Source organism: Falco cherrug, chromosome 6 (genome assembly GCF_023634085.1).
Source record: "Falco cherrug isolate bFalChe1 chromosome 6, bFalChe1.pri, whole genome shotgun sequence".
In the NCBI taxonomy this organism is placed as follows: domain Eukaryota; kingdom Metazoa; phylum Chordata; class Aves; order Falconiformes; family Falconidae; genus Falco; species Falco cherrug.
In genome coordinates this window covers 80,740,556-80,764,207 of record NC_073702.1, presented here as the reverse complement: position 1 = coordinate 80,764,207, position 23,652 = coordinate 80,740,556, and the positions used below count along the sequence as shown (strand labels likewise).

General features: G+C 40.2%; 1 protein-coding gene across 4 annotated transcripts in view; it reads right to left on the bottom strand.

The window, feature by feature from the left end:
* The window catches only part of DISC1 (DISC1 scaffold protein), a 207,661-nt gene that overhangs the window by 30,497 nt on the left and 153,512 nt on the right, over nucleotides 1-23,652 (bottom strand). For all 4 annotated transcript variants that reach the window (XM_055714247.1, XM_055714245.1, XM_055714249.1 and 1 more), the window contains one exon: nucleotides 19,687-19,747. In XM_055714247.1, the coding sequence (XP_055570222.1) occupies nucleotides 19,687-19,747 (61 nt within the window). The remainder of the gene's footprint in view (nucleotides 1-19,686; nucleotides 19,748-23,652) is intronic.

Sequence of the window (23,652 nt, the reverse complement as noted above, 5' to 3'; positions counted from 1 at the left end):
CTCTCTTTCCTTGAAGCCCAAAGAACACTGCTTCGCTGACTTTTCCCAAGATTCCCAGAGACATCAATGAGGGCTCTCTATGTGGCTCTCAGCACATTATTCTAAAGCTATTTATAGTGCTAACTGGAACTACGAGAACACAACTTTCCTATTGAGGACTCTGCATACATACAAAAAGGCACATTCAGTTCCTGAACATTACAGCCTAAATGAAAACATGCCCGTGTAAAAATAGCCAAAAGCTTTTATATTAAACCCCACTTTAAAAAACAAAACAAAAACAACCAAAACAAAACAAAGTCTCCAAAAATCTCCAAATCTCCTCAAAAGAAACTTGGAATCAACCTAGTGAGATGTCAATACTTGTAAATCTCATCATCTCTAGTTTTCAGGAATGCCCCTTGGTGAGCGAATTGTTAAAAGTGGTTTATAACACCCTGAGGTCAACACTGTGTGTTGATAGATGATGATGATGTTTATTTTAAGGGAAACCCCTGTAAGAAGCCACATCTTGAAAGCCAAGAGAGCAAGACCGAAGCTAAAAGGTTACATAGCAAGACACCCATTTAGAAAGTGCATAAACAAAAGCTAACTTATGAGGGGAGATTAACCATCACCGAGAAGAAATACTCTAGACAAACTTCCTTCTAAGAGGTGAGCCACACATTCAGGGAAGCACGTACTTACCTTTTCCCAGTACCTGGCAAACGTGTTAACACTGCTGCACTGACCCTAAAGGCAGTTTTCTCTGACAAGAAAGCAAATAAAATGCAGCAAAAATAGTCTGGCAGAAACAACAGGGGTTTTCGTTACAACAATTAAAATGACTGGAAAGTTTTGAGGCTTGCAGAAAACGGCAACGTGAATCAAAAGACTTTGCTCTCTACCCCCATTCTTTGTTGATCTATTGTACAAACTGGGGAAAGTTTCTCTATATTTTGGTCACTCACTTCTATTTATATTTTGCACCACAGGGAAGGAACTAGCTCTTCTTGCTCTACATCTAGTTATGTCTTTGTTGCTTTTTCTTAAGGCAACAGCCATGCAGTGAACAAAGGCAGCAAGGAAAAAAACCAGTATGGAGTAATAATAACACTTACAGGAAGGCAGGCAACCATATTCCTTTAGCAAAAATCCACCCCTCTGATTTGATTTATCATATTAACGTACAGTCATGCATTAATAACCCTTCTTACATTTAACAAGTATGTAGTACTTCAGGAATATGTTTGGCTTCTCTCCTTCATAAAAAAAGGGTTCCAGCCTTATCAGTGTTTGTTCTTCAACCTCAGCTGCCGTATTTTAAGATGCCTACAACCAAGCTGTTGAACCAACCAAGGACTACAGTGTTCCTACCAGTGGCTCACATGAGAGTCTAAGGAGAGGGAGGCACATAACGCGTTTTCCCCACCTGGCTGGTATGCATCAGCAGACTGATACGGGAGAAGGTACAGCTAGGGTTCATCAGACCACAGCTCTCAGCTGATGAGCATAAAAGAGAGAAGAGAGAAGGTACAGGAAAAGGGACAAAGAAAATGTGGACTTTATCCGAACAGCAAAACTTTTTTTTCCCCCTTTGCCTGCAAACTAGAAAGTCACCTTTTCTAAACATCTGAAATCAAAACCTTTTGGTTTTTTCTTCTTGCGGGTCTCCCTAATCCTATAAACCCTTTCATACAACCTCAGTTTCACAATTCAATTCCTTGCATTGGGCCTCTTCTCTCCAAACTCCTCGGGAGCTGAAAAATCTCATGAACTGACCTCATGCTGTTCTGACCATACAGTTGCTCCCCACTACAGGAGACATTCTTCATACTCCCTTATTTCAAAGCTCACTGACAACACTCGTTTGCTGTTCAGCCCTGTTCCTGCATTTCTCCATGTAAAAACAAGACTCACTCCTAGAAGGTCAGGAGACTCCACACTCCCCTCTCAGATGACAACGTGCTCTAACCTTGGAGACCAGCTACAACTCCTAGGCAAAGTGAGAAGCTTGCAGTACTTTTCTCTGGCACAAGCCATTTGCATCTCTGACCTTGCCTTCTCCCTTCAAAACATACAATAAAATCTAGAAAGCAGCAAGTAGATGATCCTCTTTAAATGTGATGTTTGAGCTACTGGAGAATACTCTGGACCAGAACCACAAGAAAGCCATCATCACAATCCCCATCAAACTTCTAGACACCTACATCTTCAACATCTAAAAATTTTGCTCGGGGCTGACTTTTCTAATATCTAAACCTTATTAAGCCACAGGTATGTCCTCTGCACAGCAGTCCTATCCAAAAGACATCCAGAACACCCAGACAAGGACACCATAGTGCAGCACAGAGACATGGATGCTACTTTCATGCAGCTGGAAGAACGGGTGGTAGCAGTGACTCTGCTTCCTACAGCAGCACAGGAGCAGAGGCAAATGCACATAAAGGGACAGATTTGAGGAAACATGTGAGCAGAGCCCCCATCCCAGCCCTCAGTGTGGTGGCTATGGCATCCTCCTCTACTCAGGGATGCAGCAGGGTAGAGTATACCTGGAGATGCAATAGGCAGAGTACCTGGAGCCAGGTATCCTGTGCCTCTGTTGAGTGATCTAACCTCTATAATATTGCTAGGGAACACCCACCACAGCCTTTTAGGTTATGTTGGGATTAGGAGCTATCACTTCTTGGCTTTGTGAGCAAAAGAAAGACCAACAGTTCAATTCCCTCCTTGCCCATACTCACCAAATTTCAGACAAGACCTAGAGGAGAACCCCAGATACGAGCAGACACCAGCTTGTCTGAACACTGTAGACACCCTAGGTACAGTATAAAACACACTTAAAGAATGGAACTGAAGTGTAACAAAACTACTTTGGAAGGGAAAATGCCACTGAAACACTGCACAATCTCCTTCAGGCTGCTGCTGCCTGCTGCATGGACCTTGCTTCTCTCACATCTCTCTCCTTACCCCTGTCTGAACTTTCACTCCAGGGACACTGTATTTCTGCAGGTCTGGCCAGAGGGACAACCTCCACAGGTCTTCAGACTCCTTTCATTTGAAAAACCTAACTCCTTTCTTCCCTGCCTCTATATTCTCCCTCCTCCTGTGCTGTTACCTAGCAGGTAACATTGCCATTTTATTACTTTTGGTAGCTCCAGGTAGTGTCTTCAGATAAAGAACCTCTGAAAGCCCATGCACAGAATAAGTGTATGCTGCACTATACAATTAACTAGCTGAGAACAGCTAAATTAAACATTGTTTATATGTACTGTGTTCTATTTATAAACAATTTTAATTGTATTGTTTTATCCTTGTGTGAAGGACTTCATAGTACATGAAGATGGATGGATGGATGGATGTGAAGATGTACATATATGAAGGAAATAAGCCTTTTTAGCCTGTACAAATACTTTCCTTTTAGCGTAATGGTAGTGACATTGAAACAAAGCCAATGTACCATGTAACCATTATGTATTTCACAGTACTACAAAATGAGGGACAGAGTTTTCAAATCTGCACACCAAATTGTCAAAGTGGGGTAAGCATAGGGGAACTGTGAGTGCAAGCAGTTTCCTCCTCTGGATTTGTAGCTGAATGATCTCCATCAGCAGCTGAGATACGTCATTGAGAATACAGCCTTAAATGCAGAAGGCAAGACAAACTGTGCGTTAAGTGGGAGGGCTGGAAGTAAATCACCCAAGACCAACTGGAAGTAGGACGATCATATCTGATCTCCTTCCAGAATTCCAGTTTTCTCTCTAGTTCCACAGATTTTGACTTAAGGAAGCAATAACATAATAATAAATGTTAATAAGGCGATGAACCAGATCTAAGTTGTACTCTCTCCCATAAATTCCACACTCCCCACCCCTACCCCCACCCCCCAAAGAAAATCTAATTTTTTATGTAACGCATCCAAATATTTCTCACATGAAGAGTCATTGCATTCTCACATTAATATTTTTAATCTGTTTGGGGCATGTTGTATATATGCATAATGAGGTTACACCACCAATTCTATAAATTGCATGATTAAGAAAAAATGGATAAACACATTCTATTATGATGGATGGATTCTAAGATTCCTAAGGAAGCTTCTCAGACCTTTCAACTTCATAAAACATTTCTTTAAAAACTCCTTCCCATTAAGACATTCAGAATTTTTCTTAGAAAGAGCCTAACAACAAAAAATAAGAAATAATATTACTGTAAAAATACATGGCCCCTCACAATGATCTCAGTAAACAGAAAAATGGATCTGACAGAATTTTCTGCCAAATGTTTTAAAAAAATTAAGCCTACCAGCTACGCTCATTATCCACAAGTTCTTCAATTCAGTAAAACGCTACCTACTGCATTCAGGATACTGAAGGATTAGACTCTAAACTGAAATCTAAAAACAATCTGCTAAGAATCATGACATCTTTCTCTTGTCCATAGAAAAAAACCCCTGATATCAGCATCCTAAGGACAAAACTACCACCTTGTATTTTATGTGAAATGTATATATTTTATGTCTGCTTTTTTCTTTCCTGAAAGGCCTGTCCAAAACAAGGAAGAACAACATTTTTTCTAGTGCTTAAAACTAATAATGGACATTTGATTAGTCTTATTAAAAAACAAGATACCACACAATACTGAACCATATTTTTGTTGTTTTCTCTTGAATCCTCCAGCCATTTGCTTTACCCAGCACAAAAATTTAATCACAGCCTGTCATCTTCTATCAATATTCAATGTCACTGTTTTATACTTAAATTATCTCCACTGGAAACACAAAATGATAGACTGCTGCAGCTGATGGTTTTCACTTTGATTCTTAATGCAAGGTGGATGTAGGAATGGGACCGACATGTTGAATGCAGAAAATTAAGTAATTTACAAGGGAAGAAGGCAGGCATCTTGCCATAAGAATTTACTGCACAATTTTGTCCCCACACTTATTGTAAAGTTTATTTTTACTATATGACCTAATGTACAATGTAAAAATTTACTACCTGCTTTCAAGGCTATTTATTCCTGTTTAAAAAAAAGGAATAGAGTAATGGCCCTCTGCCCCTACCTCCACTGAAACATCTATTATAAGTAATCTATTCTGAGAGTAAAAAACTTAACTTTGATAGATGAGGAAAAAGCTACCGGGGAATTCTTCTTATGAAGCAGTCCACATAAAGCCAGCTTTCCAACCCTAGTTTATCATTCACCTCATTCATAATTTGATAAAGCACCTTCAAGTTCGGTACTAACTCTGATAACTCAGTCTGCACCCTGCTTGCCTTTGGCTCCTACAATAACAACAAAGCCCCACAATGTCATTAAACTGTTGAGTTGGGGGGGGGGGGGGGGGTTGACTGGATGGGAATTCCCGGAATGAGATCTTTTTTCTGCGCTACTTAATATTTGATCCCAAATCAGATTTAAAGGAGAGGTGTGAATTAAGCCCTGATTTTGGAAAGCATGCATCTCAGGAACTATCTATTCATCTAAGCCCTGCTCAAACAGCTGAGCTGCTGCACAAGCCTAAATACTGTCACGAGCTTGAACCCCACAAAGGATTCAACTTCTAGTAACTTCCACTGAAACTGAAGCAATTCAGCAGCTTTTAAAGTCACAATCAATTCTAATCCAACAAAATACATTTGTTTCCAAAAGTATGCCACAGGAAGAAAGCACGGGATTTGCATTGAGGCCACATTCTCAGCTGCCACAAATTCACACTGCTGCAATAGCAGCAATGGCTATTTATACTGAGAGAAGAATGCTTTCTTGTTGCAAAGCAATTAGAATAATGAGGCTGATCTCTTATTGTTTATTGCAGTCTCTGACCACAAGTGTTAGGAAGCATATAGAAGGTATTTACAATTCTCCCATCATTTTCATTCACCTCTGTTCTCTGATATAAAATTCAATAGTTTATAATATATTCCCTGCTCTCAAAGAATAACAGTTTTAGACTTTCAGTGTCATGTGAATTTGGGAATGTGAACCATCCTGTGTACTACTGACTGAGCGGGAATTAGGCATACATAATGATAAAAACAACAGGGCAAAAAAAAATGCCCTTTTAGGAGAGATACAATTGGGAGAGATGACATATTGTCATCATGTGGGAATTTACCTTGAAATTCAACCTTTGTAACCAGGAAGACACACCTGGAAAAAGGAAAGCGCTGGCCAAGTACTGATGTCAATAGCCGTGTGCTTACGGAATTCCTCTGAAACATCCAAGGGCACGATATGACCCACTGTAGCCGCAGGGTCAAATGAGGTCAGGAGCCAAATCCCGCTTTAGCTCAAGAAGAGCAAGAGGGAAAGGGCAGGGTCTACAGATCCTTCCTGGTTGGACGCTGTCAGCTACCACGAACCCTGCGCTGCGAACTTTACCACAAACTTTAAATTGCCAGGACCTGTGTGCCTTCCCAGATGGGCAGAGTACATTCCCAGTAGTAAGTACACTAAGTAATAAATGCTTCCAAACGCTAGTGGGAAAGACTGTCCCAGTGGCATGCAAGATAGAGCTATCCAACATCTTCATACTCATGCTATACAGGTGGTGATATTTTATTTATTTTCTACTTGTTTAATTATCATGATGCTTTTATCTAATTGGCCAGTCAGGACTTTGTGGAAAGTATCATCCAGAGGACGGGAGTATTTAGCGGCACTGCCAGACAGCAGGCAGACGACATCAGACATCTATCCTCATCTTCTTTGACTGCTCTATACCCATTACTACTGTTGATAGCAATCCTGCTCAAGAGAGATGGCAAAACTTCTGAGAAATGCACAAATGGTTTCATGTCTTGTTTTCAGGGACGCACTCAGAAACAGCAGCAGTAGGAAAATACACATCTACCTCTGAACAGTTTTCTTGCCAAGTGCAGAAGGGATCAAGTCTTTCTCATTATGTAAATTCACCTACACACAGACAACAAGGGGACCTGGTAAGAGAGCAAAAGCTTAATGCTGTGGACACAGAGGTGACAGCTTTGCACATCCCTCCCCCTCCTCACATAGTCATATCTCCACAACTAAGGTAGGTGAAGGTTTGCATTACATCAGCTTACAGGGAAGGCAACAGCAGGGCAGAGCTGGGCAAGGCCCAGCGATGCTGGTGGCCAAAGAGAAGCACTTTGCATGATGCACTCACCTTATCCTCAGTGAAAATAAAAGGCTGGGAAAAGCCCCACAAAATTACTGGAAGCAGTCATCTGCTTAAGCTGATGTCATTTTACCAATTTTTCAAACTCAGTCCCTAGTTTCTAAAGTGCTTCTCACCTGACACTACACTCTTAGTAAACACCTACAAATAACTCTAGGACCTCCTGTTGCACCAATTTTGTCTTACCTGGATGAGACGATGAAACCACTGTCCTTTGGCTTGACAGAGTATCCAAAGGTAACTCCTCCCAGCTATAGCACACTGCAAATGCATTCTCACGTTGACAGTCTTGGAACTTATCTGCAAACATCCCCTGAAAATCCTAGGATGAGGCCAGTGGCTGAACACTCTTTCTGAAGCACCATGGAGCTGTGAGACAGAACTATCTCCCAGCAAAAGAATTTTTGCATAGGAAATGGAAAACTATTAGAAGCAATCACCAAAGCTCATAGTATCAACCTTCCCTTCATTAATGCAAATAGATGTTAGTGTAGCTATCTATGAGAAAAACTGTGTAGGTTTCCAAATCAAAACCGATGTAACCTACTCTCAAGGAAGAAGCAGCAGCATGACGGCTGTCAGTCATGTTAGACATTCACTGTTAACAAAATGGGATCCTCTCTGCATCGACAATAACAAACCAGAAAATTGAGGAATATGAATTTCAAACTCTTAATAAAATTCATGTAATTCAATCAAATCGAAAAAGATGAGAACACAAGGAAAAGCACAAGTGATTGAAAAAAACCATAAGGAAAACATTGTTTCTGCCCCAAAACAGGGAAATCTCAGCACACTAAAGCAGCAAAGTGATGTAGAATTACTTATTCTTGATGAGGCAAGAGTCTGCAGTGGAGAGGACTACTGTGACGTTAATGAGTTTCACTGAAGTGTTGAACTCTAGCTTTTCAGGCGTGACTGACCAGCACCAGAACAATGCAGCGTAAGAAAAAGGCATACAGAATAAGAAAAGTTCCTAACAAAATCAGAATTACTAAACAGCTAGAGAAGCTATGAACTTTCACCACATTTTCTTTTTAAGCAAGGGCAATACTTTCTGTTTATAGAAGGGGAGACTCAGCCTTGCCCTCTGATGATTTTTGCTATGCTGAGTATAAAGTGAATGGAAGACAAAGACCCTGGAGGCAAGCGGGGCAGGCAGGCAAGCTTGTCCGTGAATAAGCTGCAAAATCCCCTGTCACCTTGCCTTTGCCAATGCTGCACACTAACTACTGAACTTAATTCAGTAACTTCGAAAAAGCCCTAGCCTAGACAAAACCTGAATTAATGTGGACAGAGAGCTACTAAAGGCTGAGTGACCATGTACTTTGCTTTTTCTAAAGCTTTAAGAGATAGTGGAAATTGGCCCAAAATGTGACCTTTTTTTTTTTTCTAAGCAGATCTAGTTTCAATGCTGAGATTAAATCTAACATTTTTAAATCTAAAAAGAACAGAGCTTTCCCCTACTTCTCATAAAACAGTACAGTCATGTGCCACAGTTCCCCCACCTCCCAATTAAAAAGGAAAAAAAAAGAAATCAATATTTGTGATCCAGCATCCCTGAACAGGCAAAATGCCAAGAAAAGAAAAAAAGACAACAACAGCAACTGCTAAGCCTGTAATTCTTGTGCCCTTCTTCACTTTTTATCTTCTCACATAGAAGCCAAACAGTCATTAAAAAACGCTCAGGGCACAACGTATACCAAATATACATCGGTGCAACAGTAACTCTACTAGGACTTAAAGTGGAAAAGTAAATTTTGTGTTATGTCCCCTTCCCAGAGACACCTGCTGGACACAAAATCCTCCCCATCACATCCCTCCCTTTCTGCAAAAATCTCCCTCCACAGCTTCAGCCAACAGATGGTCCCTCAGGAATTAAGACACAGTCCTCCTCCCCTTGCAGCAAGCACTCGTTGTATCACTGCAGACCCAGAAGATCCTTGCTATGTCACATATGGGTTCCAACAATGCAATCGTCTCCTACCTTGTGGAGGCCACAGACAGAAGAAGAAATAAGGGAGTTTTTTGTTTGTTTTTATATTTCTTCTCTTGGTGGAAGAAACAGATTGCATTCTTTGCCCTCCATTTTTACTGCTCATTGAACATGCATTTCATCTATAGATGGGTATAAATATTAGTTCTGCCAGAGCTGACAGACACAGGTTGCAGGATGGGAAGCAGGAGCTGCACCCTGGCACAAGCCACGAGTTTGTCTGTCAGAGGATCTCCACTAGCACATGGCACCAGATCACCCTGAGGATGAAATGTGCATTACGCTGCAGAGGAACGATTACAAATTCTAATCTGCTGCACTTCCAGAGCTGATTTCAATTTCCATCCCCTGTGGGCATTAGCTACACTTCCCACATCCAGAAACATAAGGAACAGCAAAGATTCTCCTCTTTCCTCCAGACCCAGTTAATCTAGGCTAGTCCATTTCCATTAAACAATACCATCAAATTTCTTGTGAGATTATTTGAATTTAAATTTACTAAGAGCTTCCAAGATACAATACTCTTTCAGGACATTGCAAACATTTTCAAATACAACACAAATGACTGTGAAGACAATAAGAACATTTAATGAGAACCTGTATCGTGGTCATGCAAGTCTAAGTTACCTTGAAAAAAAACACCTGCTGTGTTTAAAAGCTGAGAACATATTCTTGCAAATCAAGTGCTTTCTCATATTCCTACTATCCAGCTTCCCCTGTGTTTTAAAGGTAAGAAGAGATTTTTGTGAATCAAGTGCTTTCTCATATTCCTACTATCCAGCTTCACCCCCCCCCCCCCCCCCCCGCCCCATGATATACAGAGGAGGCACATAAAAACAGGTGTGCTAAGGAATAAAGTTGGAAACAAAAGAAAGAAGATAAGAATAAAATTTACAAAGTGGAAATGAGACAAGTGGAATGAAAGGAGACAGAGAAGCCACAAAAAGGAAAGACCAAGAGGAGAATCAAAAAGCCCTCTCTCTTTCAAGACAGAGCAATTAAAGAACAGCAAACAAGAAAGCAGGCAAACATTTAAAGCAGAGGGGGAAAAAAAGAAATAGAGTAAGAAAGGATACTTAAGTTTTTCCTTTTTGTTAATTGGATGCACCGTTGTGAAAATTAAGTTTCCAAAACTATTGAAAAAAGAGGATGTATCTCTCAAATAAGGCTGGGCCAACACAGCAACCAAAACCCCAAATTCACCTGTAATTTATTAACTACCACACTTAGTATTTCACTTTTCATTACTCACAGTTCCCTTTATTCATGAATATTTTGGGCAAATAAACCTCCCTCACTACAATAATACTAAAACAAAAGATCAGTGGGATCTTGCCAATTTTTCCCTCCCCTACAAAAATCTATTTAAAATGCTGGGTTTGTTCACAAGTTCCTATGTTCTTGTTACCAGTTACACAGCTGAAGTGATAATCCTTGAATTCATGATATCATCACCTTTCCACAGCAAAGTAAGTGCTATGACATCAGTTGATGTTTTCAGGCTAGAAAAGAGTATCAGGAAAACGTGAGCCTTTAAGAAACAATAACGCTAGTTTTATGACATTGCCTCTCATGTAAACTGAAGAATAAGACAACTGAAACAAAGCGAATGTGTTGCTCACAACAAGGCGAACTGATTCTCCAAAGTGAAGTGTTTGATCATCTCCGTATGGGTTTGGTGACACTGCAATCCTTTTTCAAGACTACTGAAACCAGACAAGTTTTTGTTGGCGATGCTGGTTAAAGGTTTTATGGGAACCCACCAGCATGATAAAACCTCACAGTATGTTCAGAAGGGGCTGTTTTACTCTAAAGAGCAGCAAACCATGGTTAAGGCAGAACACCTTCAGATGTCCCAGAAGTGTGCAAAAATTTCTTCCAGTTTTGCAAATCTTGCAAGTTATTTACCATATCCACTTCCAGTAGCATCAACTTCTAATTGTGTTCTCCATTTTCAGTATTTAAGATAATCACACCAGACTTAGTCCTGTGGCCCTTCGTTGCAAGGGCAGGCAACACAAGTGATTTCACTGCCACCCAACAGCACTTTTCCAGAGAGGTAAGGGTCACCCATAAGGAACAGCTTGAAGTCACAGGCAAACAACACACTTTGGGAAACCACCCCTATATAACTGATGTTGTATCAAAAAAAAAGAAGTATCCCATACAGACAGGAACAGCTGAGAAGCCATAACGAGATGAGACAGCGAGCTATGCACCCGCAAGGACACTCAGCCTTTTTGCTTGTGCTCCAAGAGCATCTTAGACCAGCTTTGAGACCATCAGCAGTATGAAACACTGTCCCTTCAGCGTGCTCTGCTACTCAGAGCATTCATACCCAGCTCTGCTCCCAGAAACATTGCTGAAACTTAGTAAGTTATAAAGCAGACTTACTACATAAGCTAACAGGATGAATAATAAGGGAAGAGAGTAACTATTTTAACTGTTCATTGTCATGAGAACTGAAATGTGATGTGATGGCAATTAATCCTGACTTGTCCTCTTATGGCATGGGACCCTCAGGACATCAGACATCTTGTCTGAAGGGATGGAGCTCAGTGAAGATCACATCTTCAAACGCATTAAAAACACTGCCTGCCTGAGAGAACCACAAGTTTCTGATACAGAATGCATGCATGTCCTAGCAGACGGAGGAACTAGGTTGCAGCCACATTTGTTCTGAGCTAGCCGAGTGACATTTGATTGAAAAGCTTAAAAAAAAATAAATCAGAGGTGTATGAGATCACGTAAAGCACACCCTGAGCTCAACTTCTGCTTCTTCAGTAAATGCAAGTTGTCCTAATTACACACAATTCCCTTCACTTCAGTGAACGAGGAGCAGCGCAGATGAGCATACCTTACCTAGCAAGAGCAAGGCTCCACTACATTTCCTGTACTGCGTGTCCGTGAGTCATAAAAAGCCACCATTAAGATGAAAACAAACGCTGTTGAACAAAAAAGGAACAAAGACAAACAGCGAAAGAGAGTCGATTAAAAGAAGAAAGATTTTACGTACATTTGCCCAGTTACCAGGTGCTGAATCATGCAACAACAGTAAAGCACAGTCATTGCAATATCGCATCTTACTAGCAGGTGTATTTATTTGTTTTCCCATTCTTGCAGAAGAGCAGAGAAAATAGCTCAATAAAACACCTCTGTGTAATTGTCACCAGTTATTCTTTAACAATATTATTCCCCCAAAATAATTTCATGATTCTTATCTGGGAATTAGAAAAAGCCACTAAAAAGCCCCGTTTTTGTGATGAATGGAAGTCACAGCATAATCTTTCGAGGCCTGGAGAACAGTACAATCACATTAAATTCCCTCAGCTCAAGAAATGTCATCTTTACCTCGGCTGGTACAAAAAAATTGTTTCCATCCTGAGGCAGTTATGATAAGGGATTTAGAAGCCATCACCATGTGGGCCATGAGATACAAAGGAATGCACCGCCGCATATAAAGTGTCTGCGTTGCTCACAATTTCAGAGCTAATGTTCTCACAGCTGCGTATGACTTAGACCAGCTGGGAAGAAAAAAGGGACTAAATGAGTCACTAGAAAGATCTAATATTTTGTCTAACCTGCATTTAACACTCCTGCAGCAGAACTGTTGGTAAGCAAAATAAGATCAGATCATTATCCAGCAAGGGACAGGGGCTGTGTGCTCTCTTGGAAGCGCACTAGAACACACACAGTCTTGGGGGGAGGTAGGCAAAGATGGTATTTCAGTCCTATCTGTGCACTCCTAAGATACTACCAGCAGCTGAAATGACTCTCAGTGCAACCGAGGCAGGTCACAGGTCACACAAAATTACTGCAGGCCATCTGGTACTCCCAGGCATGTCTGCGCTGCTGCGTATACGAGAGGGAAAAGCTTTTTGGAAAGCCTTACTCAGCAGCCTTAGCACAGTCCGCCTCCAGGCTTTCAACACCATGACGTGCAGAACACCAGCAGCCCGAGGTGGAACCTTACCCTTACAGAAGGTAAGGGTCTGTAGATGGCCACAGAGGGGCTTTGTCATTAAAACGCTTGATATTTGCAAGCTTGTACTTGCAGGTTTGGACAACTTGCAGGTTTTGTTGCTCCTCAACAGCATGGCATCGGACTCCAGGCAGGACTTTGGGTGGATGCAGGAGGCTAAAAAGCTCCAGTTGGATACAGGGACCCAACCTCACTGCAGAAAATCATTTCAGTCTCAAGAAACACTTAAATGCCTCATTGTTTAATTAGCAATAAAGGCAGCTCCTTCTGCGGTTTCTGCTGCCTCAGGGTTCAATTCTCCATGACGGGTCTGGCCCTCACACACCCTGAGTACATGCAGAAGGATGAACAATGGTCCCAGGATCTTTGTTTTCTCCTGATGTTTCATTTGCTCTCTGCCTTCCTCCCCCTTAAGATGTATTTTTGCTTCTAAGATGCTCCTTCATTAAATATCATATCTATCATTAATTGGTCAAGCTATGGTTCAGGCATAACTTTCACATTAACATGTAACGCCACTCAGGAAATACGTGGTAAGCCAAAACCCCTAGTTCTTAGGGCAAATGTCAAATCATTCCCAGCACACAAAATGAAATCTGAAGATAACGCTCTCTTCTAACAATTCTGCCACATTTACTCCATCTGCTTAGGAGTGCAAACTTTCACAGATGATCAGTTTCTAATAAGTTTCACAAGGGCCATGTATCCCAAATATGCTTCTACGGATATCTAGCAGATGGATGCTTGAAAAATAAAAGCATTGTTATTTCATCCTAAATCTCATAAAGCTGATTTGCACCATTAATTTAACCTTAGTTTTCTTTGGTATAAAGGAGTATTTAAAAAAAAAAGTACAGAAAGGAAAGTATAAAAAAAATGTTGTTCTTATTTTAAAATAAAATGGCTTATTTCCTTCTACTACTACAAGAACAGCACAGCAGTGTCTCCAAAGGCAAGACTGAGCTAAAAAGCCTTTGGCTGCATGTTTCAGTGAGGTAATCAAATTCCTGATTTTGCAAAGCATTTTATAAGGTAATTGTATTTACTGTGGAACATTTACTAGCTTCTGCCAGGGCAGTGGTCTGAAAGATAATTATTTTTTTTAATTTTACCTTGTTCCACACTCTTGTTTTCATTTCTTCAGCTACCAAATACAGTGCTCAGACAGATCAATCTTTCCATGCACACGCATTCTCACAGCTCCCTCTGCAACAGAAGGGAAATAGACTGAAGCAAGGACAGAAATATAAGGAGATGCAGGGAACACATAAATTGTGACAGACACAATTGCGCAGGTCACATGACTTTCATTGAGATATGTAAGAACTAGCAAAAAACTCAGATTATGATGATTTTTCATGCAGAAATACGTATAAACGGTTTCCTGCTCATTTCAAAAGAGACTATTTCTTTGGTTTCTTCAAAAACAAGTGCATATTTACAAACCACAGTTTAGACTTAGATTCTCACCTCTAAGTACCTAAATAAAAGTAACATGGTACTCTCCATTGATTTTAAAGGTGTTTATTGATACTCCACATTTTGCAAAATCCAGCCGCTTTTAAGTATTGATTTAGGAGACAGCATTTAAGCACAAAATCCCAACCCAAATCTTCTGCTCTTATGGCTTTATAGCTCTCTTTTCCAGGCTAAATTCATGACCCTCAACCATTTACATGACTTAAGCTCATTTATGACAGAACTTGGTGGTTCTTAGAGTTAAATTGTCGAAGCCTGCTTTAGTCACAGTAATGATACAAAGCCCCAGCAGATCCCTCCCTTGGAATGGAAAGAAGTGGGATGAAGAAATACACTTTCTGTTAAAGAACAAGGGTGTCACCAGAAGATGCTCAGCTGACTCTCAATGAGCTAGATCAGACAACTATACTAAACTTCTCTTCTTGAATGGCTCAAGTGATGAGCTGAATTTATCCGAGCAAAATTTCTTGCACTACAGCTATTCATGCAGACGTCTTCACTGAACACAGTTTCATAATCCTAACTATAATCACTTTTGCACATCTCCTGTTTACTAACAAAATGTAAGTGATTTGCAAGGGCTACCATGGAAGACATGGCAATGGTGTTTACAGTCTCAAAAGAGCAGCTAGTAATTTAATATATAAACTCTAGGAGTGGCTTGATGTATATTGGTGACTGAAAAAGAGACAGGCTGAAGGGTTATTACATGTGCTATTTATTTATTCTTTTCTTGAAGGACACTGTCCTCAACAACTGTCAATCCCCTGCTCAGAAAACAAGCTATATTTTAAAAGGAAAAAACAATGTCACGTAATCTGTATACTTAATGGGTGGTTAGTCTTCTTTAGGGTGAAATTATCAGATACTGGACATATTTCCTGTTTTGTCAATGCATATTTTCCCTTTTTTTCTGTATGTACAAGGCTATTAAGAGTACTGTTCTTAATCAAACAGATTAACATTTTATTATGCTACTTGAAAACAGACGCATTTTGTAGGGTGCAGTCAAAAGTACTGCATTTGTTTAAACGGAAAAAAAAAAAGGCACTCCAGTGAATAAGCTAGGTTCCCTCCCCCACCTCCAAAAAAGGAACAAAAAAAATTTAGAAGAAGGATATGTTCCAAACTTGTCTTAAGAGACTAAACAAAAGAGGAAAAAAAAAAAGGGGGGGACACACGGACACACGACACGACACAACTTTTTAATTTATAAAATTGATACTTTAACCTGAATCTTTATTAAAGGTGTTTTGGTCTGAGTTTTCTTCATTAATTCTCTTCTACTATAAAAGTGATCAAAAATTACATTTCTGACAGTTCTACCATATGTGAAGCTATTTTTTTCATTGAAGGGTTTTGAATCTAGGTTATTTCTATTTGAAACATTACCTACCAAAATGATTTTAAATTTAGAAGCTTATTTGAATTAATGCTGCACAGACTTGATCCTCTATTGTTTTCCAAGGCATCCAAAAAAAGTGCATCAATGAGCCAGATGTAAATTCTACCTCTGTCTACAATGTAAATACAAAACTTATTTTTTAAACTTTCCTTAGAGAGTCTTTCTTTAAGTTAGGATATATATCTATATGAAGGAGTAATCTGAGCATATATATGAAGACCCAAAAAAAGCGAAAAAGTCTGTCAAGTTACTTCTCTAAGAGGGGAGAGGAGGGAAAAAAAAGCCTCTTGGGCTCTTACTTACTTTTTTTAATTACTGAAGCTGTAAAGCAGGTGTAGTTAATTACTTAAAGTCCAAAGAACCTTTAAAAAACAAGTATCTATAGCCACTTTATTAGCATAAATATAAAAAGATTTTAAAGCTGTAGTATCTTAGAGACTTCTTTCTGGTAAAATCACTAGAGATTTTCTCTACCCACCAACGTTAAAAGAAATTCTTAGTCCTTAATTACTTGGGATAAACTATTTTTAGAATAATACCATTTGCACATATTGAAAAACTGTCACTGGTTCAGGACTGAATCTTTCCTATCTGGTGTTCCTCAGGGGTTGGTACTGGCACTAGTGCTGTTTAATATCTTTGTCGGCAACATGGGCACTGGGATCGAGGGCACCCCCACTCAGCAAGTTTGCCGATGACACCAAGCCGTTGGGGTGGTTGGCACGCTGGAGGGAAGGGATCCCACATGGAGGGACCTTGACAGGCTTCAGAGGTGGGTCCATGTGAACCTAATGAACTTCAACAAGGCCAGGTACAAAGTCCTGCATGTGGGTCGGGGCAATCCCGAGCACAAATACAGGCTGGGCAGAGAATGGACTGAGAGCAGCCCTGGGGAGAAAGGCTTGGGGGTGCTGGTTGATCCGAAGCTCAACACGGCCCAGCAAGGTGTGCCTGCAGCCCAGAAAGCTGACCGTGTGCTGGGCTGCATCCAAAGATGCGTGGCCATCAGGTCGAGGGAGGTGATTCTCCCCCTCTGCTCCGCTCTCATGGGACCCCACCTGGAGCACTGCATCCAGCTCTGGGGACCCCAGCATGAGAAGGACATGGACCTGCTGGAGCGGGTCCAGAGGAGGGCCACGAAGATGATCAGAGGGCTGGAATGCCTCTCCGATGAAGACAGGCTGAGAGACTTGGGGTTGTTCAGCCTGGAGAAGAGAAGGCTCTGGGGAGACCTTATAGCAGCCTGTCGGTACCTAACGGGCCCGGCCAGAAGGCTGGAGAGGGACTTGTCACAAGGGCCTGTAGTGATAGGGCAAGGGAGAACGGCTTTCAGCTGAAAGAGGGTAGATTTATGTTAGATACTAGGGATAAACTCTTCACTGTGAGGGTGGTGAGGTGCTGGAACAGGTTGCCCAGGGATGGGGCATCCACAGCCCTGTTCAGCCTGGCCTTTGAGCAACCTGTTCTAGTGGAAGGTGCCCCTGCCCGTGGCAGAGGGGTTGAAACTGGATGATCTTTAAGATCCCTCCCAACCCAAAGCATTCTATGATTCTGTGATCCCCAGGCTTGGCCAGCACTGCAGTGGATTTTTTGGGGGAGTTTTTTTGTTGGGTTTATTTGGTGAGTTTTAGGGATTGTTGTTGTTGGGGGGTTGGTTTGGGGTTTTTTTATTAATTCTTAAGGGCAGGAAGGAAAATATTGCAAGTTTGGCAACACTGCAATAGTCTGTTAGAGAAGCTGATGGCAAGCTCTGAAGTGCGTGTTAAGTGCACCAGTACGGTTGCAGCAATATACTTGGACTTCATGTATCTGGGTCCTCAACATATGCTGGGAAGAACACTTACCTTAACAGCAAAAGTCTGAAGCCTGTAGCCTGGCTGCAGTGGAGAATCTAGACTGAAACAGGCCTATGTGGTACTGAGGAAAACCAACCCTTGCAGACAAAAGCAACAGATTATATTACAATATTCCACAACTCTTACATCTGCTATAGGAAGTTTGAAATGGTCGAAGACTGTTCATAATAAAATGCTTCTAAAATACAAAGCAGTGCCAAAAAGAGGGTTTAACTTGTAATCCTCCCCCTGAAATGATACTCCCCACAGAAGCAGGTTGAATACCAGCAATTCAGCATGGAACTTTCTCCCACAAACAGCAGGAAGAGGGGAAAAAAAAGCTGCAAGCTCATTAACAACACCTATCAAAACACATAAAAATGTGTTGCAACTTAAGGTACCAATGCAGAAAAGTCCACATAGACAACTCAAAAAGCACTAAAAAAGCATAAATAAAATGAACCAGAGCTGCAAATTCTGTGTGACAAATCCTCAGAAGGAGAAAAAAAACTATATAGATTCTCAAATTATATAATACTTAAAGAGAAATTTACTTCCTTCTGGAAGCCTGGTATGTCAGTTAAATCCATACAGCCTAGAAACATCAATACATCTTGTTATACCTTATATTTTATTTTTTAATAAAAAGCAGAGTTTTCAAAAAGACAACCCACAGAATATTCCTAAGACTTGTCTTACACTTATGGATTGGAGTATGTGGAATATAAATGTTATTAAGAGGAGGTCAGGCAGCACCCAAGACACACAGCTCGATCTTCAAGGTTTGTTTTCCTCATTTTTCAACCAGCTCTGAACTACTTTTAAATTTAAAGAGTTATGCAAAAGAAATACTTCTATATTTAACAGTATGAGTGTGCAAATCTAAAGATCTACAACCCTCTCTTTATCAATACAACAAAACAAGAGTGCAACAAGTTTATTGATTATACTTGATCACTTATAGAAATGGAAGTGGTGCTAATTTGGCAAGCTGTGTTTTATTAAGACACAAACTCCAATTACAGCCTACAAAAGCCTTTTCCAATGCAAATATTCTTGTGCAAGGCAAAGTCCACTAACATAGAAGATTCCATTACAACAGCACTGCAACATTTGCTAACTGTATTTCAAGGAGGAGCCTAAAATTTGAGAGTTGATCTAGAGCCCCCTTCACACAGCAAGAGAAGGAAATATAAATGCTAGCATTTGTTTACCAATTAAAAAAAAAAAAAAAAAAAGCATACAAATAAGTGAATTCTGCATTAGGATTCAGTTCTTAAAATATCTCCATTATTGTCTTGGTTTCTATTTGCTTTCCACAATCCCCCAACATGGCATTCTTTCAAAACTGTTATATAAGAGTCACTGGTTGTCGAAGATGCCCAGAATTTTGGTGAAGGATTCCTTGGCTCAGCTCAAAGCTGGGTTTTGCATAGGAACAGAGGGGTGATTTTTCAGCCAGCTCTCACATCCCCAGGGCTTCTGGGTGTTCAAAGAGCTCACACCGCTGATCACAGCACCCGCAGGCGGAGCTGGAGATATGCACACCAACTGCACCCATGGTCCCTTTTCTCTGGCTGTACCACCACTGCTCCAGAGCAGTCTAGACAGCGCAGCCATTCTTGCTTTTACCTGCATCCATTGGCAGGCTGGTGGCAAAGCTGCTGAACACAGCCACAGACAGAGGTCTTCATAACAACACTTGTGGGCTTTTCCAGCTTTGAATTAGTTTTTGGTATTATTCTAATGCAAGTTCCAAAACATTCCCTGACGCTTTTATGCCTATCAGTGCTGCGTTAAAAAGCATTTTTTAATTTTCAAAGGTTTCCATGTTATCATCCTTACCTATGTAGTTTATCCTCCAGCATCTCCATGTACTTTTCAGCATTTTCTTTTACACTGGTCACTGCAAAATCGAAGTCAAAGTTAGACAATGGTGTAACTGTACAGTTTTGTATTTTCTTTTTAAACCAACTCATCTCTTACCCACAAATTTTACACATATCAATTAGAAATGAGAATTCCATTAATCTTTTCCACATTCAAATTACAGCGTGGGTGTTTTATCCCTTTTTTTCCCTTAAAAGTCTATTGTATCTGTATTGCACTAATATAACCAGTAATTAATGCATTAACCTCTTGGTTGTGCCAGAAAAACTGTGAGACTAACAGAGGCACAGTTTATACCAGTTTCCTCCTGACAAAAAGGAGAAAAAAAAAAAAAGAAGAAAAAGAAAAAAAGAAAATCCACACAGCTAGGTCCTCACCTTTACCTCAGGAGAAACAAGCAATCTGTCAGTCCATACACAAAAGCCCTTTAAAATGTTATGCATCTTGTATCAAACTTCTGATAGAACCAAAACACTACAGAATGGAAAGAACTACCATTCAAGATTATTATGTGATTTTTTTTTTTTGTGGTTTGGGGGTTTTATTTGTTTGTTTTTAAACTTGGGACCTAGATATTGCCTGCATATGAGTCCCTTCTTCACTTGGAAGAACCCCCCATAAACTACCTACCGTAACACGCAATAATAAAGCCATTCTTTTGGATGACCCTTGGTACTCCATCATGGGTACAAATGGGGGAAAAGGTAAATCCCCTTCCAGGAAAACAGAGACTTCTAAAGGATAACAATTTTCACATTATGATAACATTTTTCCCCCTCCCTAACAGATGCTTGCCAACCCCAAGTCTAGTAGGAGTGTAAATCGGTTGGTTACTTTTAAATTCTTAATTTGTTGTAAAACAATTAAATATATTTTGTATGAACATGCATTCTACATAGCATCACTGTTTTTACAGGCAAAGCTTGCTGCATGGATCAGGTACCCTATTAATTTACTCATCTTTCTCCCCTATCTTCCCTACAATACAATGCCTCTAAGCACAGCTTACACATATCAAGTTCTTTGTGTATTTCTCACTTTCCCCTCTTATTTTTTGTAATTTTTTTCTTAATAAAGTAGAATGTCACACACTAAAGCCTAATCTGAAAACCTGGCATTAACAAAATCAGCTGTAGTAAAGCTGTGTTCATACACACATACACAGGAGTTCACTAACGGCAACCCCTTAGGTAATGCCATTAGCAGCAAACATCAGGGTCAACCTAACATTGACTGTCTGTAGAAGGGGGTGTTCACCTGGTCACACAGCAGTCACACATCACTGAGGCAGTCCGCATCCCAATAGCAAATACAGAACACATTTTGCAAAGCTGGTTTACTTTTGTTTTTTTCTTTATTTTATGAGAGTTTATCGAATTAGGAAAAAAACCAAAACAAAACCAAACCACAACATCCCAAAAAACCTACCAAAAAAAACCCAAACCCAAAACCAAAAAAAACCAAACAAACCAAACACACACCAAAACCCTAGTACTCTGGAAAGCACCACAATTTTGTCCATAACATCTTTAACCCAGGTTCAACATCAGACAGGTTCTGCAATACATCGCCTTGACCTACCAGGATTCTGGAAGATTATAGTGTACATAGAAAACTGCATTCATTTATACATTCACAGACCCATCTCACCATTAGAAGAGTGCTGGTGAATGTCACACAAAAGGTTATATATGGATTTTTGCAATGGTACTGGAGAGTAAATAAGTTTCCTTAGCTTGTAGCAGTTCTATAACAACTGCAGGGCTCAGTCGAAGTTCTGTTTCCTTACCATGCTTTTATTCCTACGCTTCCTGCAGAACTGCAGAGCGCCTGCAAGTCTGCAAGTCCTCCTTTAATGACACACTACAGCTTTATATAAACTACCATCACTCTTTCCAAACTCCCTGTCCGTCAATCCCCAATGAACTGACCTGAGGTCCAGCGCATGCTTTGATAGTAGATAGCTTAAAGGTGTATGGCTGCCGTACTTCCCCTTCTCTTGCCATTGCCATAATATCCTTCAACATGAGCTGTTACAACTCAGGAGCTTATTCTTCCAGATAATAAAGTCAGCAGATATTATTAATTTTTGTAGAGGGATGAGGAAAGGTGGAGAATCTGTTTCACACTCACTTTGTTTCTAACCGATATAGTGACTTCTTATGTTACATGAAAGATAAACCTTGCTTTCAATTTCTCCTGCTGTGCTTGTCACTTTTTAATTGGGTATGATCTGATAGAGTAATTCGCACTTTCACAGTTCAGTCCTGCCCCTACACGCAATTTTGCAATGCCCTTGAAGCACACAGCTTAATACATCAGCATTATTCAATGACAAAAAGTAATGGACAAGAATAAACCACTAGTCAAAAGTAGGTCAGCAAAAAGCTAACACTCATTTGGAAATCACCTCACATCACTAAACCCTACTCTCTCCTGTCAAATGTTTTAACTACATTAAAAGAAATGCAAACTTTGCTGCTGAAAGAGAAAGCTCCCCAGACTAGCTTTGTCTTCTTTTGCATGTAATTGGAAGAGCTGTGACCTGGAGATTTTGCTGGAAGGAAAACACTGCTTTAAAACCTGATGGAGGTTACTTCCCTTGCAACAAACTGCAAGCAGCACTGCAACAACTACAATACTTTCAGCCTTTTAGATCATCCATTTGAAAGAGAAGACAAGCAACAAATTAGCAGATTTTTTTTTTGTTCTAATTTAATGAATCCATTCACCGTCACTTCAAAGCAGAAAGATGCAAACAGGAAGCTCTGTGTGTCTTCAATCAAGCTAAGAAAGTACTAGATGACAGAGGGAGGAAAAAAAAGTAATGATAATTTATGAGATGCTTTTCTGCATAAACATGCCAAATGGTTTATTTTTACATTTAAGTGAATGCGATTGCTTTTTTCTTCAGTTCTCTGGGGATTTACATGCTTAGCTCATATTGGCCTTGAGGGGAGTTATTAAAATAAAGAAGTATAAATACTCACAGAAGATCAGACACCAGGGTATTTGCTAAGATTAAAAATAGACTTTTCTTGTGAAGCCTTAATTGAAGAAAAGTGATTCAGCATTTCTTTCTCTTATTTTATCATATATTTTTCTTCCTCCTTACAGCAGCAAACAAAGTCCAGATTAGAATCAGTCCTGGTCAGGCGGCACTAAAGGGCAGTCGTGAGCTCCTGTGCTGGCCTTTTAGATGTTACAGAGAATAAATCTGCCATTTTAGAAGCTGTATAAATACCTTCCAATAATTAAACGTATATAGCGGTCTTTTAAAATAATATCGTGTGTTCCTCTTCTGAAAGCAGCCCCACTGGTGTAATGCTTTCTATTACTTACAAATACTATGTGAGCCTGTACATGAAGATGTATCATCATTTTTATTCTCCGGTCTTAATCCACACAAACTGAGCTTACAAAGACCTACAGACCACGACACATGCCTTGGATTCTATGATCAATATTTTCAAAAGCTTTCTAAAACTGAGTATCCGACTGGAGACACCTTGAACCCAGTGCCCACATGAAAGCGCCAGATGCGGATGCTTGGCACTTCAGGAGGACAAGTCTTTAAAACTGAAGCAGGTGTCTCAAAAAATTGGTAGCCAATACCACAGTAATTTTTAAGCGCTAGCCCACAGGTTGTAGATCTCTACCAGACAAGTAAGCCACAAAATGAGTTCCAGAAATACAAAGTCAAAAGTTAATTTTTTGCCTTCTGGTCTAAAAAGCAATTTCTTTCTTTATTTATTTGTTTTGGGGTGGGGGTGAATACCGACACATCTTTTCACACAAAATTAAAGGTTGGAACAGCCACAATGACTGCTAGTAGATCTAGACCCAGCATGAAAAGAACTGCCAGACATTACCTGCCTGCACAACCAACCTGAAGCCTGTACAATTAGCCTCTCCGATCCA